Source organism: Marmota monax, unplaced genomic scaffold (assembly GCF_021218885.2).
Source record: "Marmota monax isolate L192 unplaced genomic scaffold, Marmota_monax_Labrador192_F-V1.1 WCK01_AAM20220418_F8-fsc00012, whole genome shotgun sequence".
NCBI lineage: Eukaryota > Metazoa > Chordata > Mammalia > Rodentia > Sciuridae > Marmota > Marmota monax.
Genome location: NW_026695227.1, coordinates 32,760,937 through 32,780,801, shown reverse-complemented (window position 1 = coordinate 32,780,801; position 19,865 = coordinate 32,760,937). Strand labels below are relative to the sequence as shown.

The 19,865-nt window shown below is 45.0% G+C and overlaps 1 protein-coding gene across 3 annotated transcripts in view; it reads right to left on the bottom strand.

Annotated features, from left to right (window-relative positions):
• Positions 1-10,316: 10,316 nt before the first annotated feature.
• The window catches only part of Acvr1b (activin A receptor type 1B), a 40,641-nt gene continuing 31,092 nt past the window's right edge, over positions 10,317-19,865 (bottom strand). For all 3 annotated transcript variants that reach the window (XM_058576174.1, XM_046435989.2, XM_046435990.2), the window contains 4 exons: positions 19,085-19,241; positions 17,548-17,672; positions 13,947-14,077; positions 10,317-11,547 (listed from right to left, as the gene is read on the bottom strand). In XM_058576174.1, the coding sequence (XP_058432157.1) occupies positions 11,422-11,547; positions 13,947-14,077; positions 17,548-17,672; positions 19,085-19,241 (539 nt within the window). In that variant the 3' untranslated portion in view covers positions 10,317-11,421. The remainder of the gene's footprint in view (positions 11,548-13,946; positions 14,078-17,547; positions 17,673-19,084; positions 19,242-19,865) is intronic.

Below are 19,865 nucleotides of genomic sequence, written 5' to 3'. Positions count from 1 at the left end.
AACTGCGCAGAAGCCCTCAAGGAGTGAGAGGACCCAGAATTTCTCCTTTTCAAGTTATCTCAGAAGTGCTGAAAGAGGCTGTCTCCCATTCCCATGTTTAAGGCGAAAGGGAAAATATGAAAAACCTGAAAGCAGGAGACTTAATTATGAGGTCCCTCCTTGGTGGTCTCTGCTAGATAAACCTGTCCTCAGCTCGGGATGCTGGAGCCCAGGTGCCGCTTTCCCAGTAGACAGATCCTTACCGTAATGTTGACTCATGGGGCTGGGAATGTGCCCAAGCAGAGTGGGGGCTCAGAGTTGGATGGAGCGGTGCTCTGTCATTCTCGGTCCCAGCCTTAGGGACCATCCCCCAGGCTGTTTGTTACCATGATTGCCAGGCCCTAGAAGAGCAGGGATGGCCCAGCTTAAGTCTCTGTCGTCAGTAGTGCCCAAATAAGAAGTGAGAGGAGGAAGTGGAAGGCCCTTATGTGGTGTCTATAGAGTGGCTAGCTACCACAGGGCGTCAGCACAAGCTGGAGACTCCATATCAGGACATTGGCCACTACACGCAGACCAGGGCTGCGTATCCCTCTCAGTCCCCTCCTCCTCTAGTCGGAGCATTTACCATGTGCTCTGCCCACCATTTTGTGTGCTTTTGCATACTTGTATTAACCCATTTGGTTCTCTTAACAACCCTAAGAAACAGGTACCATTATCATCCCTTACAGATGAGAGGACCGAGGCCCAGAGGGGTAAGTAACTAGGCCTAGCTTGCTCAGTGGCAGAGCTGATTCAAACCCAGGCAGCCTTGCCCGGTGCATGGGCACACACCTGTAATCCCAGCGACTAGGGAGGCTGAGACAGGAGGATCAGAAGTTTAAGGTCAGCCTAGGAAAATTAGCAAGACTCTGTCTCAAAAAAAAAAAAAAAAAGGACTGGGGGATACAGCTCAGTGGTACAGCACCCCTGGTTCAACCCCTAGTACCACTAACCCAGGTAACCTGGTTCCAGAGCTGCAAGCTAGCCACCCTGTGGTGCTGCTGTCTTCCTCAGTTCTCATGTTTAAGTCCTGCTCCTTGCCAAGGACTGGTTCACGCTGGGGTTACAGAGGCTCTTGGTCTGGTAAGCAGTGGCATATTGTACAGGTGCTGTGTTAGACCCATGACCTGAAGGGTGAAAGGGATAGAGGGCCATGTTCACTTGGGAAGACCAGGAAAATCTTTCTGCCTCTGCCTGTCCCACTTCACTTAACTTGCTTCTTTACCTTTTCTCCTTAATTGTGCCCACCCCCATGCCCTGGACCCTTAGCCTCCCAGGAGATGTTGGGAGGGGGTTTTACTCCAGCCCTCAGTGATTGCACAAGTCTGGATGGCAGGATGCTTTTTGGGCAGGGGTGGCTTGGGGGCTGTGAATCAAGAACTAGCTCCCTTAGTGCTTTTCTTTCCCTCCTCCCCTCTCCCGCCTTAGACCACCAAGTGGCCATCAGCTGAGGGGCCGAGGGGGTGTCGGTGGGGAAACATGGGACTGTATTGTGAGCATTAGCACAGATGGACCCCTGGACCGTCTGTTGCCTGCTCCTGACAGACGGCATCTGTGGTGAGGAGGGAGGAGGTGTGAAGGCTGCAGGCTCCATGGTTTCTATTGTATTCATCTCAGTACTTATCCCTGAAGGGATCCTCAGATGGGCTACTTGTGCAACCTCTTCTGTGAAGAAACCACTCCACCTATCCCAGCAGGTAACTGAACAGATGCCTCCCTGTCTCTACCTGGAGACAAGGACATTGCAGGTGCCAAATAGCACCTGCTGCCTGGTCTCCAGTCCTCTTTGAGACTGATGTGGAGGCAGAGACTCCCCTCAATTTATGCAGGTCAGGCTGTCTCTCTGCTTACAAGTGAGAGAACACCATCAGAGAACTGAAGTTCACATCTTAATTTCTTCCTCCTGCCAGGCACAAAGAAAGCCCTAGAGAACCCCAGAGTAAGAGTGAACTCAGGAATTGCAATTTCTGGGTAGCTATTGCATGATTTCTTCAAATCCTTGAATTTCAGAGACAGAAAGGCCGTTATGGTCTGGAAGGGATCTGGTGTGGTCCAAGCCCTTATTTAACAGAGGCGGGGGGTGGGGGGTGGGAAGAGACTGTAGCAAAACAGCCACTAGAACCCAGGACTCCTGACTCAGACTGCTCATTCAGCCACTGGAAGCTCTCCAAGAGCTCAGGGATCCGTGCCTGCCTCCTCTTCCCGGTCTCCCCCATTTCTCCAGGAAGAAGCCGGGACCCAGGGATGCCGTACTATGGAGTGGTGATGCCCTCTGGTGGTCATGAGCTTTATGGTGGAAAAATCTTCAAACCAGACTCCACCTGGACTCCCAGCCATGTTTAAGGATCCCTTATGGCCCTGTACCTCCTAGGAGGATCTGTGCATAGCTGGTCACTGAGTTCAGGAATTTCACACCTATCACAGTGAGGAAATGTTTTTGTGATAAAAGCTACTGCTGCCCAAGCTGCAGGTGCAATTCACTGGGAAGGAAAAAAAATCACAGCATTACACAGACAGCAATAGCCTTTGCTACAGTGTCTATGAGAGCCCTAAAGCTTTGCCTTCCCTAACTTTCCATAACTTCCTCCTAAGCCAGAGCCTCTTGTCTAGCATCTGTTCTTCTCATCCTATCTGCAGCCCTTTCAAGTTTGGGGGTGGGAGAAGCATTCTGCACACTGCCTGAGACTTCATATACTAGGATGCCTCCCCCCCTTTTCCTCCTACTTGCAGCCTTCTTGCAAGTACCCCATCACTTCAGCTCTTCAGACATCTGTGCTCAAACTATATCTTATTCCAAAGCAAGTCTGTCTTTCATATTGAGTTCCCAGGTTTTTTGGACTCAGCTGGTTGTTAATCCGTCAGCTTCTTGGGATGGGGCTTGATCTGGCAAAGGAGCTTAGACAACAGGGGCTAATGGACAAAGCCTAGATAACACCCCTTCTCTTCAGAACAAGCCCTTGCTCAGACACACCCTCAAGTCACCTGCCCCCCCCCCAAGGGTGAATAAAAACAGCTAGCTGACTTTGGCCCCTCCGACATCCCTGAGCACTTGAGGCTAGAGCTGTGGAAGCTCAGACCCCCTCTGGAGTCTGAGGCTCTAGCAGTCATTTCAGGACCCAGAACTGGCAGAGATGAATAGTGGGCCAGAAGACACCTCTCTGGGTGCTGCTGCTGTTTCTGAGTTGGGAAGACAGGAGGGAGAAGTTCTGGGACTCAGCTGGCTGCTGGTCCATCAGGAATGAGGGGCTGGGCTCCCAATTGCATAGCATTGCCTCTTGCAGGTGGCATGGAACAGTTGGTGGGCAGCTGGCCAGGAAAGGAGTGGTTGTTTTTCTTAATGGCTCCTACTGGCCAACATTCTCCATGGGAAAATTTACTGTGTTGGTGCTGGAGGAATCCCCGCTAGGGAGAGAGTTCAGGAGCAGGAGTGACCTAGTCCAGTGACCCAATTCTAGGGGGGTTGGGAGCAGAGGCCAGTTGGATGAGGCAGTTCCTTTGTGTTGATATGGATAGCGTCTTGGTCCAGTCTCTCCCAGAAGCCAAGGACTATCTTGCCTCTTGGATGTTGGGGGGCAGGGTATCTCTGGCTTGAATAAGTTAGAGGCAGAAGAAAGGGAAGCTAACCACAGTTTTCTTTACAGCACCACTCCTGAGTCATGGAGTATATATCATCTTACCTTCTTGCACAGGGACACCTAGTGAAGACAGAAAATGATAGCTCTTAGGGCCCCAGGTTCTTTCCTCTTGGCAAACACACCTGCTCAGTTGCTTAATCCCTAGTTTCCTCTCCCAGGGGAAGAGCACAATGCAGGCCAACTTCCCCAACCCCCAAATTCACATGCAAGACTGCCAGGCCCAAACTCTCCCTGCTTTACTTCTGATCATGCCCAAACCTGTGTGTCCTCCCCGCTGTCTCTCCCTGTCTCCCAGCTCTTCCTGCTCTACCAGCTGCCATGGCCTCTCAAAGTCAGTACTGTGATCTTCTCAAAAGACAAACACGACCATATTGTGTGTCCCCCTCTAACACCAAATTCATGTTGGAACCTAATATCTGATGATTGTGTCCCCCCCAAAATTTATGGTGCCCCCCACTCATATTGAAACCTAATACCCAAGGTGACAGTGTTAAGAGGTAGGCTACGTCAGCCTCTCTGCTACCACATGGTAAGGCACCATCAGTGTGAACAGGCCCTCCTCACTGGACACCAAATCTGATTGCACCTTGATCTTGGCCTCTAGAACGGTAAGCAGTAAAGTTTGTTTATAAATTATCTCATCTTAGGGTATTTTTCTTTTGTGGTATTGGGGATTGAACTCAGTGCATTCTAGGCAAGCACTCTACCACTGAGCTACATACTCAGCCCTTCTTTATTTTTATTTTGAGACAGGGTCTTTCTAAATTGCCTAAGCTGGCCTTGGATTTATAATCCACCTGTCTCAGCCTCCCAAATTGCTGGTATTATAGGTGTGTGTCAGTCACCATGCCCAGCTGATAGATTTTAACTTATGGGGCAATAATTATGCTAGCTGTTGAATAAAACTCAAGAGGAAAAATTGCTAATAGATTAGTACAGTCCAAGGTAACTGTCCCAGGAGAAGTGATGGCATTGAGACTATATATTGCCATTTCTGGTCCTAGAATGAAGCCCTGACTTCTCAACATGTGAACACCTCCAAAAGACTCCCTCCCTGACCCTTGAGTTCTTTTCCATGGCCACCCCTAGCACCTGTGACTTTTGAATGGCAACACTCTTTTTGATTAAAGTCCCTTCTTTTTTTCTCAGCCAGCAGGCCAGTGCCTATTCTAAAATACATGTCTCTTCTCTTGATTCCAACTTCCAGAGGCTCCTGTGTTCACCCAGTGTTCTGCCTTGTCCTTATCAGAGTGCTTATCTTCCTCCATTGTGGATATCCCTGCACTAGGAATGCAAGCCTGGAGGGCAGGGCCATATCTCTTCCTTCCTGAGACCCCTCACCTGTGGTTCCATGACACCTGCCATGTTGTTTTATAATACAACTTGCCAAAATCTGCCTTATTGTTATTATCTCTCTGTATATCTGATCTCTCTAGACTCCTTGAAGTGGGGCAGGGAACATAGATTGTATATCTTTGTGTGCTGCCTACTGATTTATGCATTAATAGTGCTCAAAAAATAGTCTATCCAATTTTCCCTGAAATCTTCCCACACCATTAGCCCCCATCTTGAGTTTCCAACAAGCATTCTCAAAAGGGCACTATGTGCTGTGGCACATGCCTGTAATCCCAGCAATTTGGAAGGTTGAGGTAGAAGGAATACAAGTTCGGGGCCAGTCTCAGCAACTTAGAGACCCTTCCTCAAAATAACAATAACAAAAAAAAAAAACAAAACAAAAAAAAAACATAAAAAGGACTGGGGATGTAGCTTAGTGGTAAAGTGCCCCTGGTTTCAAGCCCCAGTACCAAAACAAAAACAAACAAAACCAAAAAAACAGGACCCAGGACTATCTATCTGGCTTATTCCTTAAAACCTCTCCGACCATGGGACACCCAACAATTTACAGACTATAGCTGTATAGTCAAATAGCAGCATGGGTATTACCAAGAAGGTATATTTTAGATGTGATTGACATTTCGATCAGTAGACTTAAAGAAGAATATCCTGTGTTAGTCAGTCTTCCATTACTACAACGAAAGCCTGAGATAATTATAAAGAGAAAAGTTTTGTTTTGATGTTCGGTTTTGGGGGTTTCAGTCCATGATCAATTGGTGTAGTTGCTCTGGGCCTGTGGTGAGGCAGCACATCATGGTGGCAGAGCACAACAGAGCAAAAGCACTCATCTCACAGCCCGAAAGCAAAAGAGAGGAAGGGACCAAGCTTGGCAGTACACCCTGCGTTGACTTAAAGACCTCCCATTAGGCCCCTACCTCTTAAGAGATCCCCAGCAGTTCCATGTCTAGGGACCAAGTCTTTAACCCATGAGGCTTTGGGGGATATTTATTCAAACATAACCCCTCTATAATGTGGGTGGGTTCCATCCAATCAGTTGAAGGACTTGAAAGACTGAGGTGCTTTGAGGAAGGATTCTGCCTTCAGACAAGAATGCAACATTAATTCTCTATTATCTACCTATCTATCTATGTGTATCAATACACATCCTATTGGTTCTATTGCTCTGGAGAACCCTGATTAATAACACCATTTCTGGCCTGATCCAACACGTTCTTCCTGTCCCCCCACCTTTATTATGCATCCCTTTCATGTTCCCTGGTCAATGGCTTGAACTCTACTTATTTTATTTTGGTTGTGTTTAACAAACACATTTGTGGGACTGTTAGGATCATAACACACATGGCTTGGGGATCAGAGACTTAAAATGTGTGAAACAAAAACCAAATAAATTCAGATTTCCTATTACACACCTTACAAAGATGAGACAAAGTAACTTTCAAGGGCACAGAAAGAGATGCCAGAAAGGGCGTCATCCTGATTTTTGAAATGGTAAAGGTGAAGGTCTAACCCATCTCTATTGTGCTTCATGTCTATGCCTGGCAAGGTGACCAATTATTCAAAGGATGGCCCATAAGGGGCCTTCATTTGAATTGTGTTGAGATTAACTACAAAAGCACTTTGCCTTTCCTTTCAAAGAACAGGTAAATAGATCAAAGAAATGCAGCAGATACAATTATACCTCACCAAGGGCCTTGGGCTTCTGCTGTTATCTTTGTCAAGAGAAGAATTATGGCCGGGACACAAGGACAATTTAATTAGTAACTGTCTGGGTTACTGGAATATGTGGCAAAATTGAAGCAAACTTACAGAGGTAAGTTACTTTTCTCCAATCTGACCGCTTGAGATGGAAGAACAATGGAAAAATCTGGGTAATAACCAGGATTTAAAATCAGTGATAGGCTGTAGCAATGGACAGGTTCAACCGTGAAATGAACTCAATTTGAGTTCAAAATACTGTCTGCATGCCAGATGGAGGGAGAAGGTGGCTGACTTTTACTCAGCCCAAGAGGTGGGACTCGTCCTGGGATGACCTTCAGGTAGGTATCAAGCATCCTGTAGATTCTTGTTCTATCTGTGTTGTCAGTTAGTGCTATGCTCCCTTCCTGGCCTGAGGCTTTAACCAGGTTCAGGAGAAAGCAACTGGCCTTGGTGAAGACCACAGAACCACAGAGCAGGATAGTGCATTGGCTAAGGGGCTGCAGCTTGTGGATCCAAGGTCTTTTCCACCCCTAAACTTTGTAATCTTGGGCAATTTACTTGACTCCTTTAATCTCCCCATTTCCTAATCCATAATGAGAATAATGCCAACCTCATATGGGTGTTCTTTAGATTAAAGCAGTTAAAATACATAAAGCAAATTTTGGCACATTGCTTAGCATGCATTTTCAATAAGTATTTGTTAATATTAACTGAATGACAGCTGCCTTCAAATTTTAAAGGACCTTACATAGAATAACTGCTTTGAGAAACGGTTCGATCCTCAGCACCACATACAAAGATGTTGTGTCTGCCGAAAACTAAAAAATAAATATTAAAAAGTTCTCTCTTAAAAAGAGAGAGAGAGAGAGAGAGAGAGAGAGAGAGAGAGAGAGAGAGAGAGAGAGAGAGAGAGAAACCTGTAGAAGGCACGTGGAGGTTTCCCAGTCCTTTCTTACCGAGCAGCAGTCTGCAGATGGAAGTCACGGCCCAGAGTGTTAAGAGTGAGGCGTGTCACCTGGCAGGATACTACACGGGAGTGGGTGAGATAACCTTTAGGGTACCATCTAAATTTGAAACTTTATGCTTCTAGCACTTGCTATTTTGGATCCTCTCAGCCTAGAGGTATAGGATTCACAATCTCCCAAACTCTTGAAAATACCAGCAGAACTATTGAAGATTCTCATATCAGTCATGCAATCACCGCAGAGTTCACAATTTCAATTTAGGAGAAGGGAAGAAAAACTGGATGGCTCTAGGTTGCCTTTAAGACTTAGTGGTTGGGGCTGGGGATGTGGCTCAAGTGGTAGCACGCTCGTCTGGCATGCGTGCGGCCTGGGTTCGATCCTCAGCACCACATACCAACAAAGATGTTGTGTCTGCCAATAACTAAAAAAATAAATAAATAAATAAATATGTTTAAAAAAAAAAAAAAAAAAAAAGACTTAGTGGTATGTGAAAACCAGGATTGAGACCCTCTTATAAAAAACAGAGAAAAATGCTAAAAGATAAAGTCAAATACAAAGCCTCCAACAAGGATGCTCAGTGTCTCCTGCTGCCTTATATGCCAGGCCCACCCTCTATGAAACAAAGCAAGTTTCAGGAAGACCTAGTATGTCCAGATGTGCACTTCTTCTGAACATGATCTACTGCACATGGTGTGCACATCAGACCTGGACAGCAAGGATGGAAATAATTCGGAGTCCCAACTCCCTAGCAAACACTGGGTGGTCATTCTCCATATGGAAGACACATGGCACCACAAAAGCTCTGTGAATAAAACTTTTAATAATGTACAGCAGAAATTGGACAGGCTCATTCTTATATTAAAACAAAAGATTTCCTATATTACAATTTATTTACATTTGCATACTGAAGAGGTAAAGTGTCTAAGTGGCTATTTTACAGTCCTTTCTAATAAAATATACAAAACAAACAGAAGTACCGAGAATGCCGTTCGGGAGCCTTGATGGCGACATAAGAACGGGCTTGGACTTGGTCTGTGAATCTAGAATCCAGAGGTGCAGGTAGCCCTATGGATCAGGGTTAGCCTCAGGGAGCCAAAAACCCAGCTTCAGTTTCTCCCCAACTTTCGCTTGGTGTTAGCAGTGGTGGGTGTGGGAATTTCCCCCAAAACTGCTGTCTTCCCCAGAGGTGGCGGAGCTCAACTGCATGGATGGTGAGGGTAGAAAGGCCCCCTGGGGAGTGGGCTAGTGGTTTGGGAGTCACTGGATGGACATGTGTTGGCAGATCCCAGAGGCTAGTTGTGACTTGGGGCACAGGAGCCTAAGTTCCATCATCACCTGTAACCGCCACAGTTCTGCTGCAGGGCGGGTAAGTGGGAGGTCAGCAGGGGTGGGGAAATAAGGTCCCCTTAGTGACACAACTGGTATTTTAAGGGATATTAATTAGTGGCCAGTAAATTGGCCCAAGGGTTAGAGGAAGATCTCCTTTAATGCAAGGAAAGAAGCAATACATCAGGAAAATAAATAGAAAAAGCAGGAACATGGGGAGACCAAGGAGGCAGGGGGAGGGCTTTTCCTCCTCCCCAGGCTTTGGCAGGATTGCTGGGTTGGAGGCAGGCATGCTCAACACCTACATACATTATGTGCCTCCCTGGGGGCAGGAAGGGGGCTCAGAATGAATGCAGTGCTTTGGGGTCTCACCTGTGGTTCTAAACCCCAGGCCTCACTACCCACCAGTAGTCTCTTTGCAAGAAGGACATGTTGCGGGAGGGGGGGGGGCAGGGTCGGTCCTCTTTCCTCAGTGGTCTTATTTAAAAACAGTTAATTCCAGGCTCAAAAGGCTCTCAGAACCAATCATAAAAAGTCAAAGCAGGTGTGCAGGGGTCTCACAGCAGGCACCCACTTACTGGATTTAGCTCCTTCTCCAGTGCTCCAAGAGCAGCACCCAAGCCTGTCAAGTTCACAGTGGTCTTCCCAGGCCCGGCTTGGCGCTGGGCACCCAGTGGGCACTCACACACATCTGCTGAGTAAACGCCTGGGGAAGGTGCAGCCAACCAGACAATGCACAAGGCGGGGGTGCTCACAGATGGGGGCAGAATGCCAGAAAGACCGAGCCCCAGGGTAGAGAGGAAGTATCACTGCTGAGTGGGAACAGGCTCAGGTACAAGGACAAACACTTCCAGTGTGATTGAGCTATGTGCGCTTGAGTTTTTTTTTTTTTTTTTTAGGGATTTCTTTAAAAACAAATAGGTTGAGAGGTAATTATCACATAGAGATGGTTTTCCTTTTACAAAAACTTAATATTATTAAAAAAAGTTAAAATCCAGACCCTCCCAATAAAATAAAATAAAATAAAAATAAAACCACTCCAGTTAAAAGTTATGGCTTCAAAGTTATTATAGACCTAAGATATGCTGACCAAATCACCACCCAAAACCGTGCTTCTAGACTTCATTAAATACTATACTTAGGTTAAATAACATGTTCAGCTCAGGCTATTCCCTTTAGTAGGGCCCCTGAAGTGGATGCAAATCTCTCATCTTCCCTCCACTCTGATCAGATAATCCAGTAAAAGGCGGCCCATGCAGATGCCTCCCTCCCACCCAGACTCCCCCCCAAATCAGCCCCCCCCCTTCCCCACCCCAAACCCACCACCACCAAAAATATACACTGCTGTTCGTAGAATCTGGGATGGGATAGACAGATGTGACATTCCAATTTGAATCCCAAGATCTAGCTTTGGATTCCTTGGCCCTTCCTTGATGCTGCTGAGGACGATGTGCTGGGCCAGCTCATTTCCCACGGTTGAGGCTGACCACAACACCTAAGACTTCCACCGAAATTCTTTCCCTGCCCTCCCTGGGTCCCCCACCCCCAGCATCACATTTTGACCCAAAACCCTCTCTTGCAATGGACAACTGGGCCAGCTTCGGTTCCTCAGCCTGAAATAGAAAACTGTGCTGACACAGGGCAGGCAGAGCAGCCAGCTGGGAAGAGAGTGCCACTGGGCAGGGTCTGGGGGAAGGGAAGGAGAGACCTTCAGGGAAGGGCACCAGGGAAACTAGATGCTGCTCACTATGAACAGAGGCACCAGCACGCAGAGACAGCATGACACCACACCCCTGGCCTGCACATGCACAGAAAGCTCAAGCAAGTGCATACCTAAACACACACACATACACACACGTGTAAGGGCGTGGCACAGACCAGGCACAACAGGGGACGCACCTCAGCACATGCACACACGGCTGGACAGACAGGCAGCAGGTTCCGTCTCCACTGGCAGTCCTCAAGATGTCTGTGTAAGGAGGAAGGGAGCACGTGGCTCAGAGCCGCCTGGAGAGGGGCTACACTTCTGGACCACTTTGGTGTGCCACGGGCTGGTCCCTGGAGGGCAACAACTTGGCTCCTCCTAGCCCCTCCCCGGCCACCCTTTCACCATTCCTGGCTAAGTGCCAGATGCACCGGGTTTTGTGGACTTCCCACTGCAACCAGTTTGAGTTGTGGCATTGAGTTCTCCACACGATTTGCTCTCAGAGTCTCCATGCCATCAGGAGGTAAATATAAAAGGTGTCTGTCTCAAACCCAACATGGGAGTGAGCGTGTCTCCCGGGCTCTGTCCCTCTGGTGGGGCCAGGGCTCTGGCCACAGAGGGCTGGGCAGAAACGAGAGGTAGGCCTCCACTGTACGCTCAACATGGCAGCTGCACATAGTTCTCGCTGCCCAGGGTTGTGTGCAGGGGAGAGAACAGGCTAGATCTTCACATCTTCCTGCACGCTGAGTTGTGACAGGGTCTTCTTTATGCGCAGCGCAGTCAGACGGGCTGCGCCGTTGGCGTACCAGCACTCCCGCATCATCTTCCCCATCACCCGTAATGCCTGCAGAGACAAAGGGCTGTCAACTTGACTGCAACCAGAGAAGTCTTTCTGGTCCTTAGTTAAGCACTGGCTAGTTTCTCTGATGCTTTCCCCACAAGGCTGAGTCTGTTATAATCTGCCAGCCTCCAGCCCCTTCAGCAGGGAAATGATTCTCAAACTTATCCTTCCTTGAGGGATAGGCTGTGTAGTGGAAGGGAAAAGCTCCAGCTAAGGCTGGCTCTTTTATTCTCAGCCTTACTCTCAAGTAAACCTAACCTGAGGCACTTGAAGAATATTTTGGAAAATGCTGTTCTATTGTGTAATGAGAAGGCATCCACTCAAATGTGAGCTGAGTAATTTGGTTCTTAAAGGCAGAAATGCCCTCTAGTGGTTACACTCATAAAAGGCTGAAATGACCTCTACTGTTCTACTGGAAGATTAGCACTTTGGGAGGAGCCCAGTGCACTGCACAGCAATCTGAGTTAACAATACTGATCTTAACTAAACTGACAGATGTTAACTAAACTGTGGTAATCCTTTCATAATATACACAGATTAAAATTAGCACATGTCAACTATTTCTCAAATAAAGTTGGAGAAATACATAAATAAGTAGAAAGAACAGCAGGGTTACAAAGTGAAAAGGCAGCCCATGTGCATTCAGCTGGGCCAATCTTGCTCCCCTGAAGACTCTAAGACCTCAGAACCCCATGCTAGTTAGAAAGAGATGTAACAGATTTGTCCCCATTTCAACTATTCCCACCAAATGTTGTCCCTCTCCATTTCATTACCATTGGTACCAAATTGTAATTCTCTTTCCTTACCCCAACTCCTTCACACTTGTCACTTTCTCTTCTGAGTTTTTAGAAAGACCACTTCCTCAGACATGGTCGTTCCCTTCTGCTACAGTCTCCAGCCTTCTCATATAGATGCCTCTCCCTAACTCTTTTCTATAGGTGGCCATGCCTGTGGTTCTATAGCTGTTTTTCTAGTACAACAGGTCTAACACCTCCCAAACACCTTTTGTTTCTGTCTCTTGTTGACCACCTACCTCCCTTATCTGTGATCAGAAGGAACCTTTTTCTTCTATACTAGGATGGTGCCTCTAAAGGGCACCCTACAGCTAACCAGAACAAATGACTACAGCCTCAGAGGGCTCAGTGAATAATACCATAGAAAAGTAAAGGTTGAGTATCCCTTATCTGAAATGCTTGGGACCAGAAGTGTTATGGATTTGGATTCTTTCAGATTTTGAAATATTTGCATATACATAATGAGGTATCTCAGGAATGGAACCCAAGTATGAACACAAAATTTATTTATCTTTTACATGTATCTTATTATACACAGAGCTTGAATATAATTTTATACAATATGTTTAGTGTACCTCATGTGTATGTTGTTTTGTTTTTATTTTTGGCACAGGGATTTTTTTTTTTTCCTGTACCAGGGATTGAACTCAGGTGTGTTTAACCACAAGTCACATCCTCAGCCATTTTTGTTTTCTTTTTCTTTTTTGTGGGGGAGGGGAGAGTATCAGGGATTGAATTCGGGGGCACTCGACCACTATCCCCAGGTCTATTTTGTATTTTATTTAGAGACAGGGTCTCACTGAGTTGCTTAGCACCTTCCTGCCTCAGCCTCCTAAGCTGCTGGAATTACAGGAGTGCGCCACTGCACCTGGCTCCAACTGTTTTTTAATATTTTATTTAGAGACAGGGTCTCACGGAGTTGTTAAGTGCCTTGCTGAGTTACTGATGCTGACTTTGACTCCTCCTGCTTTAGCCTCCCAAGCTGCTGGGACAACAGGTGTGCATGGCGGTACTGGGGATTTAACGGAGGGGGCACTTGACTACTGAGGCACATCCCCATCTTTTTTACTTTTTGAGACTGGGTCTCATTAAGTTACTTAAGTCCTAAGTTGCTGAGGCTGGCTTTGAACTTGTGGATCCTTCTGCCTCAGCCTCCCGAGTAGCTAGAATTACAGGCGTGCACCACCACACCCAAAAGCACATGCATTTTGACTGCAACCTATCACATGAGGTCAGGTTGACCTGTCAATGGAGATTAGGTGTGGAATTTTCATTTGTGGCATCATGATGGTGATCAACAAGTTTTATTTTAGACTCAAGGAGTACCTGGGAGTGGTATATTCTTATTTTATGGGCTGAAGATTGAACCCAGGGTCTTGCACATGCTAGAAAAGTGCTCTATCATGGAGCTCCAACCCGAGCCCTTTTTGAGACAGGATCCCATAAAGTTGCCGAAGCTGGCTTAGAACTTACTCCCCTGCTGCCTCAGTCTCTTATCTCAGGTAACTGAGATAATAGGTGTCACCATGCTCAGCTTGAAAAACTCTTTTCTGAGGTATAGAAGTCAGGTAGATAGGAAAAATCACAGGAAGCAAGGAAGTTTCCTACCTCGTAACTCTGCCACCAGTTGGGGATATTGGGACGTAGCTTCTGGTCACAGACAACCTTTCGCATTTCCTCAATGGAAGGGTCGGAGGGCACTAAGTCGTAATATGGCAGCTGATATTCTTCATGGACTCCTGGGAGAAACGAAAATGTCTACCTGAGTTATCAACGAAAGAAGGAGAGATTATTCCAAAACCAGTGACAATATTGTGATTTGTAAATGTCATCTCCCACTAAGATGAAGGAAGTCTCCTTGGAGGAGGTGGTGGATTCCAGGCATGGGACAAGTCATACACAAGAGTAGAGCTGGGTGCCATGGTACTGACCTGTAGTCTTAACACTTGAAGGCTAAGACAAGAGGATAGCTAGAGCCTAGGAGTTTGAGGCCAGTTTAGGCAATGTCTCAAAAATAAACAACAAAAACAGAAAAACTCCAAAACCACCCCCCAACAAACACATGAGAAACCTGCAACATTAAGCCACGAAGCACAGAAACTATCAAGAATAAAAAGATTAAAACTACTACCCTGTTGCCTCAGTCTCTCATCTCAGGTAACTGAGATTACATCCACCATGCTCAGCTTGAAAAACTCTTTTCTGAGGTGCAAAAGTCAGGTAAATGGGAAAAGTCACAGGAAACAAAGAAGTCTCCTACCTTATAGCTCTGCCACCAGATAGGGAAAGGGGCTACACTTCTGGTTCCTCTGGACAATTCTGGTGTGCCAAGGGCTGGTTTCCTACCTCACAACTCTGCCACTAGTTGGCCAAAGATTAAAACATTTAATAATAACACTAATAGATTTGATGGAGGGCTGGTTGTGGCTTAGTGGTAGCAGTTGCCTAGCACATGAGAGGGACTGAGTTCGATCCTCAGCACCACATACAATAAACAAATAAATAAAGTTATTATTAAAAAAATTTGATGGAAATAAGTATTTTTAAATCCTCTAGTTCATAACAATTCTGACAAAAGAAACCTCAGTCACCTTTGTAGGATGCTATTGTTTTGAAAAATGTAAATGAATGGAAAGAGTCAAGTATTTTTCCTGCTTTTTCTAATCTAAACTAACACATCTTGCAGGGTGCAGTGGTGCACACCTTTAATTCTAGCAACTTGGGAGGCTGAGGCAGGAGGATCAAAGTTCAAAATCAGCCTCAGCAACTTAGCAAGGGCCTAAGCAACTTAGCAAAACCCTGTCTCTAAATAAAAAAAAATAAAAGAGGGCTGGGATTGTGGCTCAGCGGTAGAGACTCACCTAGCACATGCGGGACCCAAGTTCGATTCTTAGCACCACATAAAATAAATAAATAAATAAAAGGGCTGGGGATGTGGCTCAGTGGTTAAGCACCCCTGGGATCAATCCCCAGTGCCAATAAAACAAAACAAAACAAATTATACATCTTGATAACCAAATAGATAACTGGGTAAATTTCACTTTCAAGGGCTGGGGACGTAGCTCACTGGTAGGACACTTGCCTAGCATGTTAAGGACCTGGGTCTGATGGCTACACAGCAAAAAAAAAAAAAAAAAAAAAAAAAAAAAAAAATCCAGGTAATTCACAGAATATTAATGAAATCAGACTTTTAAACCTTTAATGAATTTGGATCTGGACAATGATCATCCTTGGTTGCTAAATTCACAAAATGAGAAATAACTGCTATTATGTGCCTTGTAACAGAAGTTCAGAGTAACATCTATGAAGGATGTTAAAGAAAATGAAAAGAAAACAAAAACCCAGGTACAATTCCAGCTGCTAGATTTAAACTACTAATTCATTGAAAACACAAGAAAGAATGTGTGAAATCCATGGGTGGCAATAGGCAAAATCTAAGCTGGGAAACTTCACTAGACAAATTATGTGGATTCTAAAATAAAATAAAGTGAAGAATAAAACAATTGGAGCTGGGAATTAGAGACTAGAATAGACTTAACAAGTCCCTCAATGGACTGCAATGGTGGAATGTATCTGGATCCTGATCTGAACAAAGTATTTAAAAAGATTAGGAGATAAATAGGAAATCTCAACACTGACTAGATGATATTAAGAATTAATATTCACTTTAAAAAAATACTTTATTTTGTATAATGGTTTTGGGCTCATAGCAAAAGTGAGCACAAAGTATACAGAGTTGCCATGCATCCCAACACATGCACAGATTCCCCCACTACCAACATCTTGCATCCTGGGTTCAATCCCCAAAACCACACACACACACACAAAAAAAAAAAAAAACCAATGTAATTTTCTCATATCTTTTTCCAGAAAACAAAAACCCAAAAGCCCTGCTGTTGTGAGCTAATAAAAAAGATTTTTAAACAAAGTTTGACTTGGTAATTATCTGAGGGGTAGTTAAGAGCTTAAGTTTTGGCTTCAGCCTGCTGGTGCTTCAATTCTAGTTGTTATGTGACCTTGGATAATTTACCTAACCTCTCTCTGATTTATGTTCTTCATCTGTAAAATGATGGTAATAAATAATAACTATCTTCATAAGTATGTGGTAAAGATTAAATTGAGTTTATATACAGCAAATGGTGAATACATGTTAGTATTTTTACATACTAAGCCCCAATATCTGGATGTCATAAGAAAGAAGAAATGAATTTATTCACATTTTAAGGCCCATGTATTCAGATTTTTCTTAATTTGTTTTATCTGTATATATACTAATCAAAATTTAATAATACCTGGGCACTTCCTCCATTATCTGAATCTTACCAAAAATATCATAGATGGAAAAGAGCAATAACAGACAAAAGGGTTCTGTTGGAAGACTTACTAGTTCTTTTTATTTTTTTAAAGGGAATACTTTCCAACACATTTTATTTATTTTCTTAATATTTTATTTACATTTTAGTTTTTGGCAGACACAACATCTTTGTTTGTATGTGGTGCTGAGGATCGAACCCGGGCCGCACCCATGCCAGGCGAGCGTGCTACCTCTTGAGCCACATCCCCAGCCCCACTACTTCTTTTTAATTCAACCATTTCCACTGCCCTGGGATCTCTTTCATCAGAGATAAATAAGCTGACAATAAAGTGTTTTCTGCTAAATCTGATATTATCTATTCTGACATGAATAAGCCATTGCAAATGCCAAATATTTTTTAATCATGGGGAAAAATACTCATTTTGAGAAAATTCTATGTGTTCCTGCAAATTTCTACTATTTCAGCAGTCATGAACACCAAGGTTTCCCAAGAACATGGTTCACTTCCTGGGGCTCAGCCAGTGTGTCAGAACACATTGCCCCCGATTTAAGGAGATTCCTGCATTAAACCTGGGCTGTTCATGCCAAGGGCATTTCCCACCTCTAATAATAAAGTCAATGCTTTAAAAAAAAAAAAAAAAAGAGGCCAAATGAGCCTCCAGAATGGTTAACACTATTCAACAAGCTGGTCTGAACTGTCAACACACCCTTACTACAATTGCTTCCAGGGTTCTGCACCCTTGATGAGAACCCTGAGTGTAACTTGGGATCTGGCACCAGGCACCCAACAGGCTGTCAAGAAAAGGGAGGGGGCAGTAAAATATCACCACCCTTAGGTGAACCATTATGCTGGAACTTGAAGCAGGAGCAGAAGCAGGTAAAAGAGCAAAGTACCTCCAGAATTGCACCTTCGAGCAATCTCCCAATATACAAGCCCAAGGGCATAGATATCAGCACATTTAAAGGAGTCAAAGTGTTTCATGTTAATAGTTTCATCAAGTACTTCAGGGGCCATGTATCTGCAACAGCAAAAGAAACACAGTTACGCATAGAACATGAAGATTATGCACTTTATTATTATGATTTTTATGGTACCAGGGCTACATCCCCAGCTTCCTTTTTTTGAGACAGGGTTTTTCTGAGTTTCCCAGGCTACACTTAGAATCCTCTTGCCTCAGACTCAAATATAGCTGGGATTACAGATGTGTACCACCACACCTGGCTGTTTTCTTTAAATCGAAGTACTGATCGGGGACCCTTGGGGAGCCGAAGTAAGCACTTCTCTTCATTGCACACTCTCATGTTTTGGACTTGAACCTAAATACTTCAGCAATATCAGACCTGGGAATAGCAGGATACCAGTTAGTATGTATGTGTATATATGTGTATGTATGTGGTACTGGGACCTCCTGCATTTTAGGCAAGTCCTTTACCACGGAACTACATCACCAGTCCTGTTTGTTTTTTTAACCATCAAGATTTGTTTGTTGAAGCCTGTTTTGATTTCCTGATAGAGTTACTAGCTCTGTGGGACACATGGCTGGAAAAGGACATAGTGGAGCCTTTCATTTTATTAAATGTAGCCACAGTGATGGGTTGAGCTTAAATTTCATTCTAAACTTCTCTTGTTATCTATCATACCTGACTGCAGGTAGGTGCAGATTAATTCTAGAGGTGATCAAAGTCACCCTTATTGACTGAGTGGTAATAGTGAGTAAGCGCCTCAAATTGAGTCACCATCCCCCATAATAAATCAAGGCATCACCTCAGGACCCACATTATGGGGCTTGGGTAGCTGCAATCATTCAGGTCTAAAGGACAAAAAGCAGCAGCACAACTGAAGGAAATTCACTTAGGTTCAGCAGACTCCCTCTTCTATCTTGGTAGAAAGAGGGAGTTCCACTTCCTTCCAACTTGCAAGGTCAACCACATACATTCCTTATTACTTTATTTCTCAACAAAGTGGGAAGCAGGCCCACGATCCCTATGGGTATTTCAATCTCCACCCTAGATTACCTCTTCTCTAGTTTGGCAAACCTCTTCTCCAAACCCCAGACAAAACACATTCCCTGCTTCCTCCAGGGCCTCTGCACAAACCACCCCTTTGGATTGCAATGTTCCCCTCTTTCCCTAGCTCCTCTTCCAAATCCTGCTCCTGTTTCTCTTCCTCCACTGTCCTTCCACCCCCAACAGCACCAGCACCTATACATATACGACTCTACAGAGTTGTACTTGTGGTGGTACTTGTATCTGTCCGATGCAATTGTGTTGCTTTCTAGTGTGGGACATGGATGTTCAACTGAACTTCTAGCTGCCTGAGAGCAAGGACCACACCTCCTTTTTCTACACCTCTTCCTGTGCATATGGAAAGGGCACATATGGGATGCGTAGTAAAAGCCGTTGAGCAGGGCTGAGGCCAGGGCCTTCCTACCGTTTGGTTCCCACCCTCTGATTTGGGGCAATGTCAATGGTGTCAGTGACTGCATCATGACGGACAGCCAGGCCCAGGTCTGCGATGGCACACATGCCATTTTTCTTCACCAGGATGTTCTTTGACTTTAAGTCTCGATGAGCAATTCCAGGCTTCCCTGGCAGAGAAAAAAACAGAGATCTTTAAAGAAAGATAGCATAAATGTTAAAAGCATAGAGTCAGCAGCCAGACTGTGTGGGTTTGAGTCCTGGCTTTGTCTCCTGCTAACCCAGTGATCCCATGTGTACCTCAGTCTTCTCATCCAGAAAATCAGAATGACAGTACTTACTTCACAGGAATGTTGTGAAGAAAATGCATTCATGAATGTAAGTAAAGACCTCAGAAGCACATTGAGTATTAGGTAACATTATTAATAATACTATTACCACTCTTTTACCCTAAGCAGCTCAGGTATAGAGCTGCTGAGGAATTCAAAAGAGAAGCTCCTGTCTTGGCTGGTTCTCAAAACCACACAAGCCTGAGGATGGTAACTGCTGATACCAGTGCAGAGGCTAGGAACAGAATCCAGCTGGTATAGCTGGTTTCCTACTGTGCTCATCAAGGACTGTTGCCCCAGTCAACCAGGCACCAGGAATCACACCTGCACCGTGGCCTACCCAGAATATCCCTAGAAGCTGACAAACAACGAGCAGCAAAGCTTCAGGTTTTTTTCCCTCCAGGAAAACCTTTCTAGATCAGTAGAGCCCAGGATCTAACTACCACGCAGTCTATAAGCCAGCTA